General features: G+C 35.8%; 1 protein-coding gene across 1 annotated transcript; it reads left to right on the forward strand.

The window, feature by feature from the left end:
- Window positions 1-18: 18 nt before the first annotated feature.
- On the forward strand, window positions 19-19,384 carry KPNA5 (karyopherin subunit alpha 5). The gene is made up of 14 exons (XM_084283851.1): window positions 19-109; window positions 1,376-1,509; window positions 3,904-4,005; window positions 4,088-4,187; window positions 4,982-5,076; window positions 5,768-5,899; window positions 6,762-6,850; window positions 7,966-8,065; window positions 9,642-9,805; window positions 10,849-10,927; window positions 11,945-12,070; window positions 12,798-12,925; window positions 13,784-13,962; window positions 15,782-19,384. Exons 1-14 carry the CDS (start codon window positions 106-108, stop codon window positions 15,967-15,969), a joined length of 1,620 nt encoding a protein of 539 aa, XP_084139977.1. The 5' UTR covers window positions 19-105; the 3' UTR covers window positions 15,970-19,384.
- Window positions 19,385-20,285: the final 901 nt, after the last annotated feature.

The following is a 20,285-nucleotide window of genomic DNA, read 5'->3' on the forward strand; positions in this document are numbered from 1 at the left end:
AGCGGCTGAGCCCGCCCCCGGGCGGGGCGGCGGCCGCCATCTTACGCCGGGAGCCGGGCGCCGTTTCTCCTGTGGAGGCGGCGGGCGCCGAGCGGCTGCGCCTCGATGGGTGAGTCCCCGGTCACCGCCTCGTGGGGGTGAGGGGCTGCGGGAGCCGCTGTGCGCCCCTGGCACGGGGCGGGCGTCCTGCCGGTCAGGGGTCGGAGGCTGCTGCGAGGGGAGGGGAGAGGGCAGCAGCTGAGGGAGCCGGGCTCGGCTCGGCTCGGCCGGGGGGGTCGGGCCGGTAACGGGGCGGTGCGCGACAGGTGGGGGGGGGCCGTGCTGAGGGCCTGTTTCCAGCCTGTGTTTGTTACTAAGCAGTCCTCGGTACTGCTGCTATTGCAAATAAAAAGACAAATCTCACTGTGGAAGTTGACAGAGACGTGTGGCACAGCTGTAGAAGTGTAGTTCAGGTGTTCTTCTGCATGTGGTCTTGTTGTGGAAGAATTTCATGCGACTGAGTTTGCTTGGAGTCTTGAACCGTATTTTTGACGGTTAATTATTCCTCAGGTGAAGGCTTCGGTTCTAGCTTTGAAAATTAACACTGGGTTATTAACAACCTTTCTTCAGTCAGTTTGATCATTTCGGTGACAGATCACGTTGTATCGCTTTTATCTTTCCACAACTGATGCGTCTGAAATGATGGGCAGATTCCCATCCTCTTTATACATCAAAAGAGACGTTAATTAAAATGAGTCAATTTTTTTTTAACTTAGAATTGAAAAGGGTATGCCTTTCTGGGTGCTGCTGACCCCCTTTTTTTCCGTGGAGTTTTTTCTGTATACAGATTAAAAGGAGACTTAGCATAACCCTTAGATCCTGCTTTGTGTTTGTGCAATTGGCATTAAAAAAAAAAAAAGAAGCAGTGCAGTGGGATGTTAAATGAAGCAGTAATTACTGCAGGTTTTCTTCTAGGATTTGTCCTTATTTTTGAATACACTTGATGTCTACTTTCTGAGAGGGAAAAACAAGCTCCTGGATTTGCTGACAGTTCCTTCAAATCTATGTCAAAATTCAGCAAAATAGTGTTTTTGCTTTTACTGTGTAAAAATTTACAGTTTGCTCATAAGACCAGTAACTTCATCTGGCACTAGGTTATGCCCTTTAATGAAGTGTCTGATCGCTGCGATGACCTGCAATTTAATCTGCAGTTTAGAAATGACTGTCTAGGCAAAGATTTTTCTCTGATTTCTCTCTTGGAGATATTTGTTGACGAACTGGATATCGCCAACAGCTACAGGTGTACATATAGGTGTTGCTAGATACTTCTGTAGCACAGGAGATGGCAGGTTTGCTTTCTTGTTGTCCTCTTGAAGTAATTCTTTCTCTTTAATAGACAACATGTCAAGCCCGGGGAAGGATAACTTCAGAATGAAAAGCTACAAGAATAATGCACTTAATCCTCAAGAAATGCGCAGACGAAGAGAAGAGGAAGGAATCCAGCTTCGGAAACAGAAAAGGGAAGAACAGGTAAGCACCTCCATGAACTGTTGACTGTTAAGTGCTTGTGAAGTTAAATTCACATATGTGAAAGGCCTTGACTAGATACTTCCTGTGAAGCAGAATCCAAAGCATGAGGTTTTCTGTGCAATCTTGGGGAGCACCAGGTACCTCTCTGTCAGATCATAAAGCAAAAACAGTGAGCCGAGGCCCTTCTAAATCAGAAGGGTACACGAGGAGATACGTGTGGCTTAAATTTAGCCTCTAATCTAGGTTTAGACATGTAGGACTGTGCTGAAAGATACCCTTGTATCTAATAAGGATCAGAAAACCTGGATTCCATTCTAGAGTTTGGACCAAAGATGTAGTGCTAGGGGTGAGGGCAGCTTTCATCTTTGAAGCTGTACTTCAGGTTGCTCAAGGGCTTTTATCAGTAGCCTAGTAAAGTAGCCAACAAATAGCGGTCTCTAGACTCTCTTTTTCTAATATTTGCAGCTGTCCTTACCGAATTATTAGTGATCCGAGTACATTATATAGTGTTATGGTTGGTGGTAGTTGCTTTTCCAAAATGTTTAGTAGTTTGTTGTCTGGAAAGTGAGGAATACAGTTTGCTTTTCTGCTTGGTCTAAAGTGGCAGACTTGTGTCTCCCAACACCTAGAGAGTGTCCCAGGCACTGATCTACAGTCTCCTCTGAGGCGGGAATGCTTACCTTTCTCCTGGGAGAGTGGTGCTACTGCTTGGAAAAAGAATTTGTATTAGTTGGGTCAGATAGGTAAGAAAAGGAAGTAGAATCCTACTGGAGTATTTACCTGTGAATGAATTCATCTGAATTGCAGCTTCTGGTGAAAGTTTTGTGAATTTTGTAATAAATACTACGTAGTTAAATTTTATATATAAATAAAGGGGTTGTTTCCCATGCTGGTTTTTGTAACAGTGAGAATGAGAATACCTTAATCTTAATCGTTAGACTAGTGTTGTCAGCAGTTTTTGCACTGTCAGGAACAAGTTTATGCAGGGAAAAGAGACTGTTTTGCTCCAGTAAAAGTTATGAATTGTAGATAGGCCGTGTTCCTAAACAAAAAACAGTTTGTTTCAAGCAGGATCTTGCTTGTCATTGCTGAATGTTAGAAAGAACAGCTGGTCCTCTAAAAAGAGGAATATTGTTTCTTCTTCCATTTGTGGATTTAAATGTAATTAAAACTTGTTTGTGTCCAGGATTCTGCAGTTGTTTAGTGCCTAGGTTTGTGCTCAATCCAGAAATGTGTTGAATGAGGGAGATAATGCTTTGTTTTAGGTTCCTGTTTGTATGGCTAGATGTAAACGTGGAGCTGCTTACTCAGTTTTGGGCATATGTGACAGCTGAAATGTAGGTATCTATAGGCAACTTTCAGGACAAAATGTTCTTCAGAACTTAGTAGGAGGTTTCACTATTATGCTTAGAAGTGAAATCTGAGACACTCCGTGGATTCTCATGTTTATTTTTTAAGGATACCAACATCATAGTCTCAGAATTGTTGATTATTACAGACTGTAAGTGTAGTAGTGGATTCAGGACTAAACAAAATAATAAATAGGTTTGGTTTCTGGAAGAAAACAGGGTAATGAATGCTATGTTTGCATGCCAGAAAATGATGAGGCACTCATTAAGTATAGCCTGTTAAACACTACAGTGCAGGTATGTATTTTAAGCATAGTCAGTTCATGAAGCCAAAGTGATTTTTGGACACACAAAACATTTAAGGTTACATAATTTGAAAGTTCACCTTGAAATTATACCATGTTTTCCTCCAACTATATTAAAAGTGTTTTATTTTTTCTAAAACTGTGTGCTAGATGTAGGTACATAGAGTTTAGACTTTCCCCCTTTAACAGAATGTGGTGTGCTGAAACACAGACTGTGGCTCTGCGTTGATGATTTCAGCCTACGAACTAAGTAGCTTGTGGAATACTATTTTCTGCTTAAATATAAATGCTGAATTATGAGGGATAAAACAATGGAAGACCTGCATCTTGCTTGCCAGAGTTAAAGAAGCATTTGGACTATGCTCTTAGTCATATGGTCTGAATTTTTGGGTAGACCTGTGTCTACCAGGAGTTGGGCTCGATGATCCTTGTGGGACCCTTCCAACTTGGGATGTTCTATGATTCTTTTTCCTACATTTGAGACATTTATAGATCTTTTCTAATTAAAAAAGAACTTAAGGGTTTCCCTGGAGGCTTACAGTGCTGTTTATGTATAGTAGTGTTTTTCTCCTTTCTGTTCTTCAAACTTTACTGTACCCAACCGTTTGCATGGATGAGTGGGAAGGTGAGTAGTTGAAACACTTTGGCTAATATTGGTGAAAACATTTGCTCAAGTATGTCATCAGTACCCTTTCTATGCTAAGTTTTGATATATTCCCAACAATTTTTTCTTTGTTCAGTTGTTTAAACGCCGAAATGTTTCTCTCCCGGGAAATGAAGAATCTATGGTAGAAAGTCCAATTCAGGATCCTGATGTCAGTTCTACTGTACCTATTCCAGAGGTAATTACTCTAGAATATATTTAGAATATTAGCTGTTTATGTGCTGTGTACTAGACCTAAGAAGTCCTCCTTTCATTTCTAGGAAGAAGTTATTACAGTAGATATGGTGCAGATGATTTTCTCAGATGATCCTGATCAGCAGCTCACAGCAACTCAGAAATTCAGAAAATTGCTATCTAAAGGTATGTAAACATTGCTTTTTTGTTTGTTTATTTCTATGTTGTTATGATTGCTAGTCATATAGAATCAGTTAACATGTAGTTTTGTTTCACTTTAAAATAGTTTGCTGATGCTTCAAGTGTTGTTTATAGCAAAGCATTAACAAATCCATTCAAACCTAATGGCTAAATACAAAAGACTTCATTATTCTAATGTTAAATTTTTCAGGCAAAGTAACAAAAGCAAGGATGCTTTGATTAAAGTGTCCAGGGCAGTAACAAACTACTCACTAACAGTACTTAGTGCTTGTGTCAGTGATTGAATTTCTGATTCTAGTTCTGTGTTTGAGGGGGTGAAAGTGATATGCCTGTCAAAGAATGGTGTTAATTTTGTTGTTCTTAAAATTCAAGACGTTAAATAAATAGACCAGCAGTCTTTAATGCTGGTATTTGTACAGTCTGCTGTACAAGGGTATGTTTGTTCATATAAAGTAGTATGTAACAGTAACTGCTGATCTGAGTTCCTGATTGAAGGAACAGTGTTGTAACAAGCTACTAACATGCCAATGGGTAATTGTGTGTGTTACTATTATTATACACAATAGGGTGTTTACCGAATTATAGCACTTCATGGAGATGATCCAGCAGTCTTCTGAAGCCAAAAATTTAGTTCTCTCTTTTGAGATTAAAATGATTGCTAAACGTTTATGGTAAGAACTTCCTGAGAATCATATTCTTGCTTTGTGTCGTACTGAAAAAATAATGTCTGTGGTCTTTTCCATTAGACTTACGCAAATATGTTTGTTTTTGTAATCTAGAACCTAATCCACCCATAGATGAAGTCATCCAAAAACCAGGAGTAGTACAGAGATTTGTGAAATTTCTAGAGAGGAATGAGAATTACACACTGCAGGTGAGTTTGGCTGGTACTAATTTATGGTTCGGAATGGGATTAGAAACACCCAGAACAGTTTTGGAAAGCATAATTAAATTATTTTTGTATATCCAAGCTGTAAGTTTCAGTTGTCTGAAGCGTTAATTATTGCCACTGAAATTGTGGCCCAACTTGTGAATTTCACAGTAGTCTTTAGGGTGATGTATTCAGCTGGTCAAATTCTTGGATGTGGAAAACAGGCTTTGCTCAAGAGAGTGGTGTATTGAGAGCATCAGCGTTGATGTGTGAGTGGAATCTGCTTTATGTTTTGGGTATAGCGTAGTACCTTTTTTCTTTCGTGAAATTTTAGCTGTAAAAATACATGAAACCAAAAGACTAAATTCTTAGAAGAAAATTAAATAACGTGTGATAGGTGTAATTAGTAATTGCCTATTTCTGGTAGCCAGCTAAATTGCACTTAGGCATGGTGCACGTGGATATTAGAACAAATAATTCAACTGTATGTAGCATAAACAAAAGGAATTTGTGCCAGTCAGTAAAGATTATGGTAGTTTCCATAGAAGAAAATAATAGTAATAACTGCATTTCAGTGGAAAGGAAAAAAGTTGGAAAAGTCACCTCTGCAACTCTCATGTCAAACTGTTTTCAGTGAATTTATTCTTTTTTATGCTGAGTTGTTTGAGATAGTATTCTTTCTGCTCCTCAACAGTTTGAAGCAGCTTGGGCTTTGACAAACATAGCCTCTGGAACTTTTCTACACACCAAAGTCGTAATTGAAACTGGAGCTGTTCCAATTTTTATTAAGTTGCTTAGTTCAGAACATGAAGATGTCCAGGAGCAGGTAACTGTTTCCTTTCAGTGTTTTGTAACTATAAAATCAATTTATGAATCTTTTTTTGTCTGGTTAAAGAGGTCTTGAGTTCCATTTTACTGATCTGGCTCCAGAAAGATAGGAATTCACCTTCAGTGTATTTTTTTCCCTCATGCTATTTTTTCCCTGTTTCTTTCAAGTCCCTTTGAACCTGTTTTTTATTTTATGTTACTTAATGCTTTGAAAAGCACCTCACTTCTCGTGCTATTTATAGGCTGAGAGGATCTAAAACACTAAAATACAAAAAATGTAGTAGAAAACAGTGTTTGTGGATTTTTTTTTCTAAGTTTCCATGCAGCTTAATTTCCTATATCCTTCTACCTTATTGTTTTACAGTCTTCATTAATCTTTTTTTTTTTTGGCTTGTTTGTTTTTCTTTATTTCTTTTTATGTTTAAGAGAGGCTGCAACTTACTGGCTTTTATTTAGCATGAGTTTGGAATGTTTGAAAATTTAAGTTAGTGATTTAACTTTTTTATTCCTTAAACGTTGTGTGCAGCTTTGAGCCAGCTTTAGTACATCAGTGAATGCATAGTGAGCAAATGTAACTATTGAAAAGATTTTATATGTTTTTTATTGAAAAGCATCTAAATCAGTGTACTTTCAGAACAGAAGACTCTGTTTTCTTGAAAGTATAACTTCAAATGTAGGTAATTTTTTTTGTGAACTTACACAAAGTCCTATATAAATCAGTAGTCTTCTGAAATTTTATAGTCAGAGTGATACTGCAGACTTTGATGATTCCATAGCATTTGCTGTAAAAATACTTACATTATCTGTAAATGTTGATTTGCAAGCGTGTATAAACTCACTTGGATGCTTTACTTTTTAAGGCAGTGTGGGCTCTTGGTAACATCGCTGGTGATAATGCAGAGTGCAGAGACTTTGTTTTAAACTGTGGAATATTACCACCACTCTTGGAGTAAGTATTTCAAATTGTTACTGATACGGGTAATGCTAAACTTCAACTTAAGACTTAAAGGTTCTTGCTAAATTGAGAATATTTCTCGTTTTATTTCTATGAGCCTAACATTTTGGATTATCTGAGTTTCGTGTATATCTTTAATTCATCTGTGACTAGAAGCTTTCAAATATCTGCAAAAAGAGAATAGTTTCATATCACTAGTATGAAGTTTCTGTGATGTGTGGAATTCTTTCAGAGTTCTGGATATGTAGACTGGGAGAGAGGTGGTTTAAGTCATACGTATGTTTCTGTGATTCCAGCGGGTTGTGCGGTAGGCTGTCCGCCCTGGCTTCCCTGCTCTTGTCCAGTAGCTCCAAGCTCCAGTCCTGCTGTCTATTTGGTTGTTGAGATGAGCTGTGTGGACTAGTTGTTACACCAGAAGGTTCCACTAGGATTATTGTTCCAGTATTTACTGTACACTTATAACGAGATGTAAAGGAGCTTCATTGCAGGGAAAAACTTCACCCAACACAAATACTCTTCAATTTATTCTTGCTTGAAATACTATAAAACATTTGTAAAATAGCTTAAAATTATCTTCCTCAAAGACTTAAGGGTTTAAAGATTTCAAACAATTTGGTATGTATCTGAAAGTGAACCTGATTTTTCAGGTATTGAATCTTTCACAGTCTATTCAGCAAAAACAGTAAAACATTAGTGTGTTTTTTTTTTTTTTTTTTTAGGTCTTTTAAGTTCTAATATTTTATGGATCCTTTTTAAAATTATTAATTTCATCTTCTGAATGAAAACATCAAAGTTAACTTGAAGGTGTATTGTGTTTCCAGATTCCCTCTCTGAAAAGATTAAACGATTTGCCACCTGAGCAGTGCTTTGCTTTATATGCATATATACTTGATTTAGGAATGAGACGTCCATACAAAATATTCAGTCCCTTCTAAGAGAATACTTGCATCATGTCAGCTATGAAGAGAAACAAACTGAAACTAGTACCCAATAATAGGATTTTTTTCCTGTTATGAGGCATTGTTGGTAATAATAGAAGAGAAAAAGACGTAACTTTTTCAATGAAAAGCGACTATTTTTTAATTAATATTATTGCATCTCTTTGACAGACTGTTAACAAATTCAAATCGTCTTACAACAACTAGAAATGCAGTCTGGGCGCTCTCAAATCTCTGTAGAGGAAAGAATCCACCTCCAGACTTCAGTAAGGTATAATGAAGTACTCATTTCAAGAAATCAGAAAAATGAAGATTTACATTTGTAATATGTTGTTAGACACAATCTTTGAATCTGGAGATAGACTTGATTTTATCTTGTCAGTGTGATCACACAGTTTTGTCCATCTCTTGTATCTGCACAAAATCATCTACTTTGACACCTGTCAGGCAAAAAAAATTAAACTACTTAAAAGCCTGAGATCTTACTTAGTCAGATGCAGGTAGTCATTCATTGCTATGAAATGATGGACAAGTAATTCAGCGAGGACCAAACCCCTTTGAGCTGTGTTTTCTCCAGAACTTTTTAGAGGATGTGAGTTATAACTAAAGCTTTTCTTCTTTATTAATTTTATGGTTGCTTAATAAGATGTGAGTTCATGCTGCAGAAATAAGGTATTTCTTGTAGTCACAGAGCAGAAAATTGAATTAATTCAGACTGCTATGATAGAGGTCATTTGCTTATATGCTCTCCACTTCCACCTCTCTCCGGTTAGGAAGGCAGTGATGTAAAGACTAGTAGAGGTATTAGCTTCTTATTTTGAGTATGAAATTAATTTCTGGTAATGTTAGTGACAATATAAGATAGAATTGAACACTGGATATTATGGTAGATTAGGCCAATATTAAATACTCATTAAAGGTAATTTGGAGAGAATGTGCTGAAAGTTAGGGAATAGTGATTACTGTTATTGCTACTTAAAAATTCTTGGAGAGAGGTTAACAGGAAGGGGGATCTCTGATGTCAATTAATCACCTCGCTATTGCTCTACCCAATTTTTATATCTGTAAGTAGTATTTTGTTCCAGTAGCAAAAAAGCAAGGTTTCTTGCTGCTTAAACCTTTTTAACCTTGTTGGAAAAAGGATAGCCTGTGGGTAGCTGCTAGTAAGAATAACTTCAATAGCACCAGCTGGATACATAAAGGAGGCTGAATTGTATAACCAAGGCAAGGTAAAGAATTAAGTTCTACAAAGAGTGTGAGATTGTGAGATTCATCTGTATAGCTAAAACATGTCAGGTTTCAACTGATAGTAAGATGGTCTGGTTCAGTTTGCTCCATATGTTTGTGTGGAGGACATGAGGGTCAGGGCTAACAGTTGAAATTAGGTTAGCCATAGCTTATTTGATTTATTCCAGTGAATGTTGATTTTACTCTGAGATTCTTTATGTTAAAACAACTGTAAACTGGTTATTATAAATAACCTCTGGTACTTCTATATCAAAAAGCATTGTTACTGTGAATTTCTATTCTCTAAGTGATTTTAAAAAAGGATCAGTAATTTCCGATCATCTAGTTACATGTAAAAGCAGGTTTTGTTTTAAGCCGTGCAATTACGTAGATACTACACTAGGTATATAAATAAGTAGTCTCTTAAAAACTTAGCCAATCCACCAATTTGATTTGGTTATCTTGTTTAATCAGGATATGTTTCACCTAGGTCCTAGTTCATTATTGAACTCATGTGCTTTGGCAGTAAATAGTTTTGCAGAGTTATTCCTTTTCAGAATGTTCTCTGAAAGATTAAAAATATAAAACACTGAATTTTGCAACATTTTTCTTTAACCTAGGTTGCTCCTTGCTTAAATGTTTTATCAAGACTGTTGTTTAGCAGTGACCCGGATGTATTAGCAGATGCTTGCTGGGCCCTCTCTTACCTTTCAGATGGACCTAATGATAAAATCCAAGCTGTTATTGATTCTGGAGTGTGTCGAAGATTGGTGGAGTTGTTGATGTAAGTCCCCTCTTCGCCATTAACTGTCCTATAGCGATATTAATATTAAGGAGTTCAAACTTAGTTTTGTTTTTTCACTTATAGTTTGAATTTATTTCATGAGGCATAATGAGCTTGATTTCAGTCTGACACCTTTTCACTTGCTTGCTAGGTTTCTTGACTCCTGGAAATTTTCCAGGAATCAATGAAACAATGAAAAATGCTTTCTCTAAAGTAGTCTTTTATATTTCAAAAAAAAATTAATTCTTCTACATAATTTTACTTACGTGGAAGAATAGGAAGGTGACAACTGAAGATGAAGCTTTAATTGTAACTAAATTTCTCAGCTCAAGTGTTTTAATGTTGTTATATTTTGTTTCCTTACCTTTCTAGGAGATGTAGTTGAAAGAATTTTTGAACTCACAAAGTCTAGAGGCAGGCTTGGGCTGCTTTTGAACTATTCCAGTATGTTTGTTTTATGGTTCGTTATTTTCCTAGAAAGGGAGACTAAGTTCCTGTGTTTACGTGGGGACTACAGAGTAGGTCAGAGATGGTAGTTCCCAACACTGACAGTTTAGCACAATTCCCTGTGAAAAGCTCATTTGTACAGCTCTCAGGAGAGGGCGAGGTTGCTTTCTCTTGTGTAGATGCTGTAGGACAGCTGAATAGGTTTTCTTCCCCTACATATCATATACTTGAATGTGGGAATGGGGGCTTCAGATACGGGTTTCTAAGATTATTGACTTACAAAAGGGGAAAGTTCTCTTACAAAAGAGGGCTGCTAAGTTTTAGTATACACTTCCTGTGGATGATGCAGGTTCCAGTATTGTATTCAATAATTGAGCTGGGTGAAGTGAGTCTGTTGAACAGATAAATTACTCTGTTTTGTCATTCCACAGAGGTTCCCCGTTCTTTGGTTGCATTTCTTAAACTTGGTTAAATAGGACAAAATAATGCTGTTTTCTCTATAACTAAAAATTTAGTACCTGAAGTAAACATTTGTTCACTGAAAATGCAAAATTATGCTGTAGCACTTGGTAATACCAAGCAATATTTCTCTCCAGGCATAATGATTACAAGGTGGTATCCCCTGCATTAAGAGCAGTTGGAAATATTGTTACGGGAGATGATATTCAAACACAGGTAAGACTAATTCATTAAAGAAAAATAAGTTGGCAGGAAGAAAAATGGTTACAAATCTTTGTATAAATTATTTTTTTTAAAAGCTTGCAATAAAATACACACCTAATACAGCTATTTGTGTGCATCAGTGAAGGAAACTCTGTCCAAATCTATGCTGTTAATTTGGCAGTCAGTTTGAACTGGTATTTTAATCATTAAATTACTGCAAGAATGAACATTTTCTTACAGCACTGTGTGCAGCAGATTACTTCATTTCTGTATGCAACATTGAATGCTGATTTCCGTTGATAAGGAAAAGAACTTTTTTCCCTTAGTTGGGATTCACTTTTCCATTCTAATTCCCTTTTTCAAGTATTCAAATGTAGTCAGAGTTCTCATTTTTTGGAAGCAATACTCATACTTGATTTGTCCTTGAATTTTGTATGTATGATACATGGTATCTATTTGTATGACAAACCGACTGATGCAATTTGTTAAATATTTATTTTTTAATCCTAAAAAACAGAATTGAGCTTGAAGCTATGCAGGAAAATTAAGGTCCTTTTTTGAAGAAAATTGTGCTTAAAAGGCTTATAGTACTAGAGTAGAGGGTAAATAATGAAATCAGTTAATTACATAATTTATTTTAAGCTCTTTGGGAGTGGACTTCACTAAAGACTTAAATAGAAAATATCTGTTGCTTTAAAAACAAGCGAGCAAGCAACTGAACAAATAAAATTTACAGTTCTTGGTGGTGTAAAAGTTGATACTCAAGTCTTAAACAGCCTTACATAGCCTTCCTGTCTTTATTCTTCTGGTGTTAACTTAGTTGAGGGCATTCTTTCCAATTTATCTATCCAATTGGATCGTCTATTCAAACACTACCATATTGAGCATTTTAATTTTGCAGGATGTTATCTTTCATACTTCTAAGTAGTGTAAATGTGTTGCAAAATACATTTCTTATGACGTTATCCATAACGTGATTTATATATGCATATACATACAAAACAATTTTCAATTCTCAAATTTTTCTAGGTGATTCTGAACTGCTCTGCGTTACCCTGTCTCTTGCACTTGCTTAGTAGTCCCAAGGAATCTATTCGGAAAGAAGCCTGCTGGACTGTTTCTAATATTACTGCAGGAAATAGAGCTCAGATTCAGGTATAGCTTGTAAAAGCATTGTTATACATTGTAATATACCTGTTATTAAAGTAATAAGCAATGTTACTTTAATAAAATTGGAATGTTTCACTGGACTAGTTTGTGTGAAAAGGACAATTCTACCAATTCCACCTATTGGGAAATGTTGAGCATTTGGCTGAAATTGGATGATGTCATCAGTACTGAATTACCTTGTCGTTAACTATGAAATCCTGCCGGTTTCTCTAGGTGTCTGGAATTTCCTGGAAAAAAAGGTTCTGTTTGACAAAAATGAGAAATCAGAATTGGAATACATTTAAGTATGATTTTTTTAATTCTCCTTGAATTAGAGATGAAAATGTTATACAGTCTCCAATTACAGAAATGGTCTTTTCTATGGAGATGACAAACCTGAATAAAATGGCCAAACTTTTGCTGAGATCAAGTGAAGCTTGATCTCCGATTCAAAAACTCAGATTTAGAGCTTATGTTACATGATTTTTTAACAGGTCTATCCAGTAAAAAGGTCATCAACTGTTCACCAGAGAGAAGCCAACAAATTGCAATGTTAGAGTAGTTAGAATTTCGGTTTAGCATTTCTAATCAGTGTGGTGCCTTCTAACAAAACAGCGTTTCTTTTGCTATGAAGAGGCATTACTGACTTCTGTAGTGAGCGTATTGATCTTCTTGCTCTTTGTATACTCAGTCTTTAGTAATTATTATTAAAAGTCCTCATTTTATCTCTTAGGCTGTTATAGATGCAAATATTTTTCCAATATTGATTGAAATTCTTCAGAAAGCTGAATTTCGCACCAGAAAAGAAGCAGCATGGGCCATAACTAATGCAACGTCAGGAGGAACCCCTGAACAGATTAGGTAAGATTGTGTATGTTTTTTTTCTGCCTAAGTACCTTTTCTGAGGCATTTTTTTTCTGCAATTGAATCCTAACAAACGAGCAAGAAAAACCTGCAAACTAATTTCTTGAAACTCTGTGTACATTGACAATCACCTAGAAGCTCAGAAAGATAAGTAGAATATACGCAGTAGAATTGATAAATTGACTGAAGCCATTTGGTTTCAGGGGTGTTATGCCTAAAGCCTTCATGAAGTTATTTTATAGAGTTTGTATTATGTTGTCAGACACAATTTCAACAGTTAACGAACAGTTTCAGTGTTTGGAAATTGAAAGCCTTCGGAGAGTTGTTTAGAAAACTTACGCAGTTGGATTGCATCTCTCTGTGGAGAGGCTTCAGCAAATTTAATGTTTTCTTTGCACACTCTAAAGTCACTGTCAATGTTACATTAAAGCAGATACCTGTGTTTTTTCCGAAATGGAGTTTAATTAAAATTCTACTCTCTGTGGCTATTAAAAATACTACAAAGAGTGGATTTCTTGAATAACCGGAATAAAATGCTCTCTAGTTTCTCTGAATGCCATTAACATACTAAACAATTTGAATCAGTAGTTCATCTTGAAATGACAGTATAAAATATTAAAATTTAAAAGCCTGAAAGTCCAGTTACGAATATGCATATCAAATTTTCCCATTAGGATAAAGTAGAGTATTAATTGTATTTCAGACTAAGGTTTTAGAAAATTTTTATTTCAGACTTTTTTTGACAAAATAATAACCAATGTGTGTGAGAGTAGTGTATCAGAATAAAAGTACTGGTTTATCAGTCCTCCTTCCCCCACCTCCCCTAACCCCTTTTGTTCTTCTGCTGTTCTAAAGGTATTTAGTAGCACTAGGTTGTACCAAGCCTCTTTGTGACCTCCTGACTGTGATGGATTCAAAAATAGTACAGGTGGCTTTGAATGGACTTGAAAATATTCTGCGTCTTGGAGAGCAGGAGTCTAAGCAAAATGGAATGGGCATTAATCCTTATTGTGCCCTTATAGAGGAAGCATATGGTAAGAAATTACTTACTTTAAAACTGCACACCTAAATTTCTATATTTTGGGTTCTAAATCCCTTATGAACCATTTTGAAATTTGTAGGTGAGTTTAATGTAATATTTCTTCTTTTCAAGCATAAGTGGACATTAAATGACTAAAAAAAAATAACAGCATGGTGGGAAAAGTGATTAAATACAGAAAATGTTAAGATGTTTTTGTCTGCAGTCAGTTTCTGAAATGTACCTTAAGTGAAACATTCTCAGAAATATTTAACGAACAGGTAGGTTTTCTAGTCTATTGGAACCATGGTTTGCAACACTATCACCCAATCCCAAAATATAGTTTAGTATATAATCCTGTCTGGTAGTTTCATTACCAATAGGGATGCGAGATCAAAGTTTGTTTTACTTCTTCACAAAGTCAACAACTTCTTAGTGTAGTAAATATCAGTACTAGCAAGAATCCACTTCAGATGATAAAATTACTAAGTTTGTTTTTTTGTGAAAGTACCTTTTTCTGTTGTTTTGTTTGTTATTTTTTTAAGACTTGGAGTTAAACCGCATATTAAAAGCAGATTATCAAAACTAAAATTGCATTTGTAGAATTTAATGACTGGATACTGCTGATTTAACAAAATTTATGTTAAAACTGGCTCCTAATGAATCCAGCATTATTTATGGAGGCTTATCTTGTAGTTTCTGACAAGAAAGGAATTGGTAGGTGTTTGTGTTTCAGTCAGCTAGAACTGTTAATAGCTGATGCTATGTTACATCTGACTAGATAGTACTAATTTTTCTGCAAAGTAACCAGTAAATCTGAATTCCCTGTTAAGGAGTTGTATTTCTAAAATCATGCATACCTGAAGAACATACTTTTGCAATCTAATGTATAAGAGGAATAAGTATTGGAGAGTTTAAAGGAATTTATTCTTGTCAAGATCTTGAGTCTGTTCAAAACTTCACCTACTGAATGTCTAGTTCCTTTTTTTGTTGTTAGTTGAGTAGGCAACTGAAACTGTAGAGTAGGACAAGTTCAGTAGGGGAAACAGCTGATGACATCACCCTTATTTCTTTGTCCTCTGTTTTCATTGGAAGGGTTTCTTACAAGCTCTTCCTAATCCAACATAAATGAAAACTGAGTTATCTTAAACAGCTAGAAAGGAGTTCTGAGTCCTAACCTAACTCACCTCCAGGCACTTTTCTGCCAGCAGAGCAGAGGTTATTCCCTCCAGCTTGCAAATGATAAGTCTTTGGAAAAGACAGCATTTTCAAATCATAGAACTAAATTTGAAAAAAAGTAACAGGCTGTGCCCAGAGACACCTCCATAACAGGAGATAGAATTTAGAGTTGTGGAAGACTGCAGGAGTAAAAGAAAAGAAATGGGGATTTTGGAAATTGCTACAGGAAGCAGTGTGTTATCCTGACTCCCTACTTTGCTTTCTTTGTACATAAGGAATGCTTCTTTTTAGAAAGGGTAGCTGCCGTCGCATCTTAACTGCTACTCATTTGCTATAGTTTTAAAACCAGTTTGAACAGCAGAAGGTGCTGTAAAAAATTAAACCTAGAAATACATGGGTTAAGGAATTCCTTAATTTATCCATTAGGATCATTTAGCGTGGAAGAAAAGGCATATTACTTGGCAGAAAGAATGGAGAGAGAGGAAAAAAGCAATTATGTGTGAAGATCATTGATATTGAATTAATTTAGATGGTTTGGGGTTGCCTTTTTATTTTAATGTGAGTACCACCACTAAGTCTTCATACTTACATTAGCCTTTGCATTCATTATTCTTCTGAAGCAATTAGATTTTGAAAATGTTTTGTTTTGAATTTAGGACTTGATAAAATTGAATTTCTTCAGAGGCATGAAAACCAAGAAATCTACCAAAAGGCTTTTGAACTCATAGAGCATTACTTTGGTGTTGAAGAAGAGGATTCCAGTATTGCACCTCAGGTGGATGAAATTCAACAGCAGTTTGTGTTCCAACAGCAGGAGGCTCCAATGGAGGGATTTCAGCTGTAAACTATTAAAGTGAAGACAAGCATAAAATGTAAACACATGTAGTTTTTTGTTTTTTTTTTCTAGAGGTCTTTTCTTTATGGTCAAAGTTAGAGAAGTTGAGTATGTTTTGCAGAAATAGATGAAGAAAGCAGCTCATGCACTTTTATATATTGTTAGATACAACTGTTCTTTGTTTTGTATTTGTGTTTTTTTTCATTCTCATATGTACAGAAAACAACCGTGAGTAATGCCTAAAGTAAAGCATTTAAATGTGATTTAACAAGAACTGTTAAGCTAAGACTCGGTAGGATTTTAGGCAGTGGTTCTGACTCTTTCATGTAGTCTCAAACTGCATATCAGCAATACAGTTACTGACAGTTGTGTTTTTGGCAGTAGGCTTGACTTGCCCAGTCTATCAAATCTACCTCTTGTATTGAAGCGAAAACTTTGCTTCAGAACTAAGGCATGAAATAAAGATGAGCTTGTAAGAAGCTGAATTGGAATGTGAAAAATATTTATTTAAATTGTGAAACTTCTTACATTATTTACTTTACAACACACTGTTGGAATTTATTTATAAAATGTATTTAAAGACATAATAGATATATATATAATGCTAATTACGCAATATAACAAACATATTTCTGAATCATTTGGGAAGAGAACTGTTTCAGAGGTTTCCAAATTGGAATCAGCGGAGAGCTTGCTTGTCATTTGATGTGTGCTCTGTAACTAAAGCTGCTAAATGGCATTAGAAGTTAGCCACAAATACAGTACTTTGCTGTGAAAGCAGTTGCTGTAGTTACCACAAGAATGCTGCAATTATGAATGACAGAGATGGTCATCTGCAAAGCTGGAAATACAAAGCAGATGGTTTACAGCTGTCTCCTGCCAAACACCACTTTAGTTTGAGAAACATTGCAATGTTTGCCTCTCTAGTAACAGTAGCCTCTTAAAAGTTGAGACAGTAGGTGTTACGTTTTTGACCAAATACTGCTACTGCCACTTGAATTGCTCTTTCAATTAGATAAGTCGGTTTTCATTTGGTTAGAAATACTGCGGTGAAGAATGAATAGAGAATCACTCCAGCTGAATGAAAACTTGTTGTACTGTAAATAGCATTAGGTGTGTGGACACCAAAACTAACTAGAAGTTACTGTATTCTAAATATTTAGGCTCTACAATACACAGTGTTTGCTGTTTAAACACTAAAAGAAACAAAATTCTAATATTGGTATCAACAGTTTTGAATACAGAAAAATGTATGCTGTGCTTGGACTTGCATATAGTGTTTCTGGAATATTAGTAGTATGTCTCATTTGGAGAAATTCTTTGGGTTAACTAAAGTATGTTTCTTTACCTGTAATTAATGTATTAACATCGAACTCCTGGGTTAAGTGAAATCTTTGGAATATGGCAGCATTTCATACTTCATAAAAAGCTGCAATTCAAACACCAAATTACTTATCCTATGGCACTGTGCTTGTCACTAATCAGTATCTTAATGCACTGAAAAATACAGGTTCAAGGTGGTATCATTTACCGTATCATTTTATATTTAGAATTTTTGTATGTGCAAGTTAAGATTCTAAGACGTTTCACTTTGATGTTACAGCAATATATACTATATTGTATTTGAATGTGGGACTTGAAGTGGATTTTTTAAGATTAATGGTCAGTTTTGACTAAGATGTAACTGGCAGGAAAGAAACCTCTTTTTGAAGTCTTTTTACTGGAATTTAGAGGTGTAAGAAGTGTGTATATAAGGAGTGCTGTTACTTCACAAACTCTGGATAATGAGATATTTTAGCAAATGACACTTTAAACCTAGATTTGTACAGCATACAACAATTTTGAGTAGTGTGATAATACTGAGTACAGCTGCCAAATTTTCAGATGTTAGATGATTGTATTTGTGCCCTTTTTATTCTTAGAGTTTTAGGATTTCATATACTGACCTTCCTTCCCCCCATTGGTTCAAAGTACAGGGTAGTGATCATGGAAGTCTACCAGGATTACTAGTAAGTGCTAAATTCCAATGCTCTTCTAGTGTTTAAAAAATATATAAAAATTATTCAGGTAACAGGGTATTCCATTGTGTCTAACAAACTTGTTTTGATAATGTTACATAACCAGCTGTGCCTGCTTTTATTTGGAGGACCCTGTAAACATTACATTTATAAGCCCCTCTGACTTAAACCAAATCTGAACTATAAAGATCTTGATTAAAAGACTTGAAAATTTAAGGAGGGGATATATGAAGTATTATATTTGTTTTGAAAAAATGTCTTCACTTTTGTGGATATATTAATCTGTGAACAGTTAGTGACTGCACTTTATGCATTTAGAAAAATATATTTCATGCCTCTGATATATTTAAGTGTAGTAGTTTAAAAGGGAACTAAAATTGATGGACTTTGGCTAATGAAACCATTAATTAAACTCAACACTTGCTTTACCCTAAAGTTAAATATATATATATATCATTAGTTATTCTTTAAACTATAAAATACGATATGGCCTTTCCTGTTTTATCATTGGATTTATTTCATATTTTGTTTAAAAGCACATTAATTAACAGTATAAAGCCAGAGATGATGTCTTACGGACAGCTCTGGTGTAGTCATTTGCACGTAGGGGTGTGAACATGATGTTGCCTAAGCAGATGAAAATAGGAGAGGCAGGGGAGTATTTGGGCATTTTATGATGTACTGAAGTGCCCCATTATTTACAAAGTTTGTTTCAAAATCCAGGGTTTTGGTTTAGGGGGGTCTTGGTATTAAAAGGGTACCACTTGTTCTGCTTAAATGTGAATACCAGCTAGCTAATCTATGCAACTATGCAAAGCATAAGATTATTTTTCAGTTCCCTACTCTTGATACACTGAATCATATCTAATTTCTTCATCATTGCACTTTTCTCTGAGGACTGGTTCATACAGCTTTTTAATTTTCTAGTATTTGCTTTAAACACTGTTGCTAGCAGCAATCAGAAAATAATAATAATGTTGGCACAGAAATAAGTTAGCTGTAGAACAAGTTTGCAACTGGAAAATATTTATTGTCGGTCTGTCTTCAAAAAAATAAAAAAGATGCACTATTGTCTTTCTTACTATTTCTCAGTTGGTTTAAAGTTATGAAATTTTACAACTGAGGACTTTTGTAATAGGTCTACCAATTGATATGTAAAGTTTAACTTCGACCTCAAGAGTTCACTGAAATTTCAAATGAGATATTTTAGTTTTATTTACAGCACAAGATCTTCATATAATGTGTAGAAACTAAAATACCTGTATTGACTTCAGATAGTAATAGTGCATCTTTAAATCCAGGCCAAAGGCCCATTACTGTAACAAAACACATGAGTAGTATGCAATATTGTGGAATGTTAAATCTACAAATACCATACAGAAAACAATAAAACCTATTTTGCAGAAGTTTATTGTATTTATTTAATGTTTTAATAAATGCGGCTTCTTAAAGTAGGAAAAAATGCAATTTTGAATACAACATTGAGGCAAATGAATTCAAAATGGCTGTTTTCTGCACTGTAAAGCTATGTAGTACCACCAGACAGAAACCTTCTTGGTTGGATATTTACAAAACATATTTAAACACATGCTTATATGATACTCACAGCCCTGTCTTCACATGCAGAACCAACCACTTGTGGGAATTCTCATGAATTTTGTAAGGACTTGAGAAATCATGGGATTACCAATCTGTTTCCCTTACCCTCACTTACCCCAATCTCCCTTCGGTATATAAAACTTGAAATGTTCTGGCTGATAAATTTGTTATGTACTTAGAATTGCATGTCTTATTTTTGCAATTTCAGTACTTTCATAGAAGGGCTTGGATTGGAAGGGACCTCAAAGATTATCTAGTTCCAACCCCCTTGTCATAGGCAGGGACACCCACTAGATCAGGTTGCCCAGGGGCCTCATCCAGCCTGGCCTTGAACACCTCCAGGGATGGGGCATCCACAGCTTCTCCGGACAACCTCTGCCAGGGCCTCACCACCCTCTGAGTGAAGAATTTCCTCCTAGCCCTTAATCTAAATCTTTTAGTTTAAATCCATTCCCCCTTGTCTTATCATTATCAGACTGAGCAGAGTTATTCCCCATCTTTTGTAAGTCCCCTTCAGGTACTGAAAGGTTGCAATAAGGTTCCCCCCAGACTCTTCTCTTCTGTAGGCTGGACAGCCCCAGCTCTCAGCCTTTCTACGTAGGAGAGAACTGCTTGGTCTTTGCTGTATTTAATCTTTCATTCCAAAAATACAACTAATCTTTCAGTAAGGAACTTTAATCTAACAGAGCTCAAAATCAAGCCTGAAAG

Source organism: Netta rufina, assembly GCF_964035555.1.
Source record: "Netta rufina genome assembly, chromosome: 3".
In the NCBI taxonomy this organism is placed as follows: Eukaryota; Metazoa; Chordata; class Aves; order Anseriformes; family Anatidae; genus Netta; species Netta rufina.

Coding starts and splice junctions, on each gene's coding strand:
- KPNA5 (XM_084283851.1), top strand. Junction 4,188..4,981: donor CAGAAAATTGCTATCTAAAG/GTATGTAAACAT, acceptor TTTGTAATCTAG/AACCTAATCCACCCATAGAT. Junction 12,926..13,783: donor GGAACCCCTGAACAGATTAG/GTAAGATTGTGT, acceptor GCTGTTCTAAAG/GTATTTAGTAGCACTAGGTT.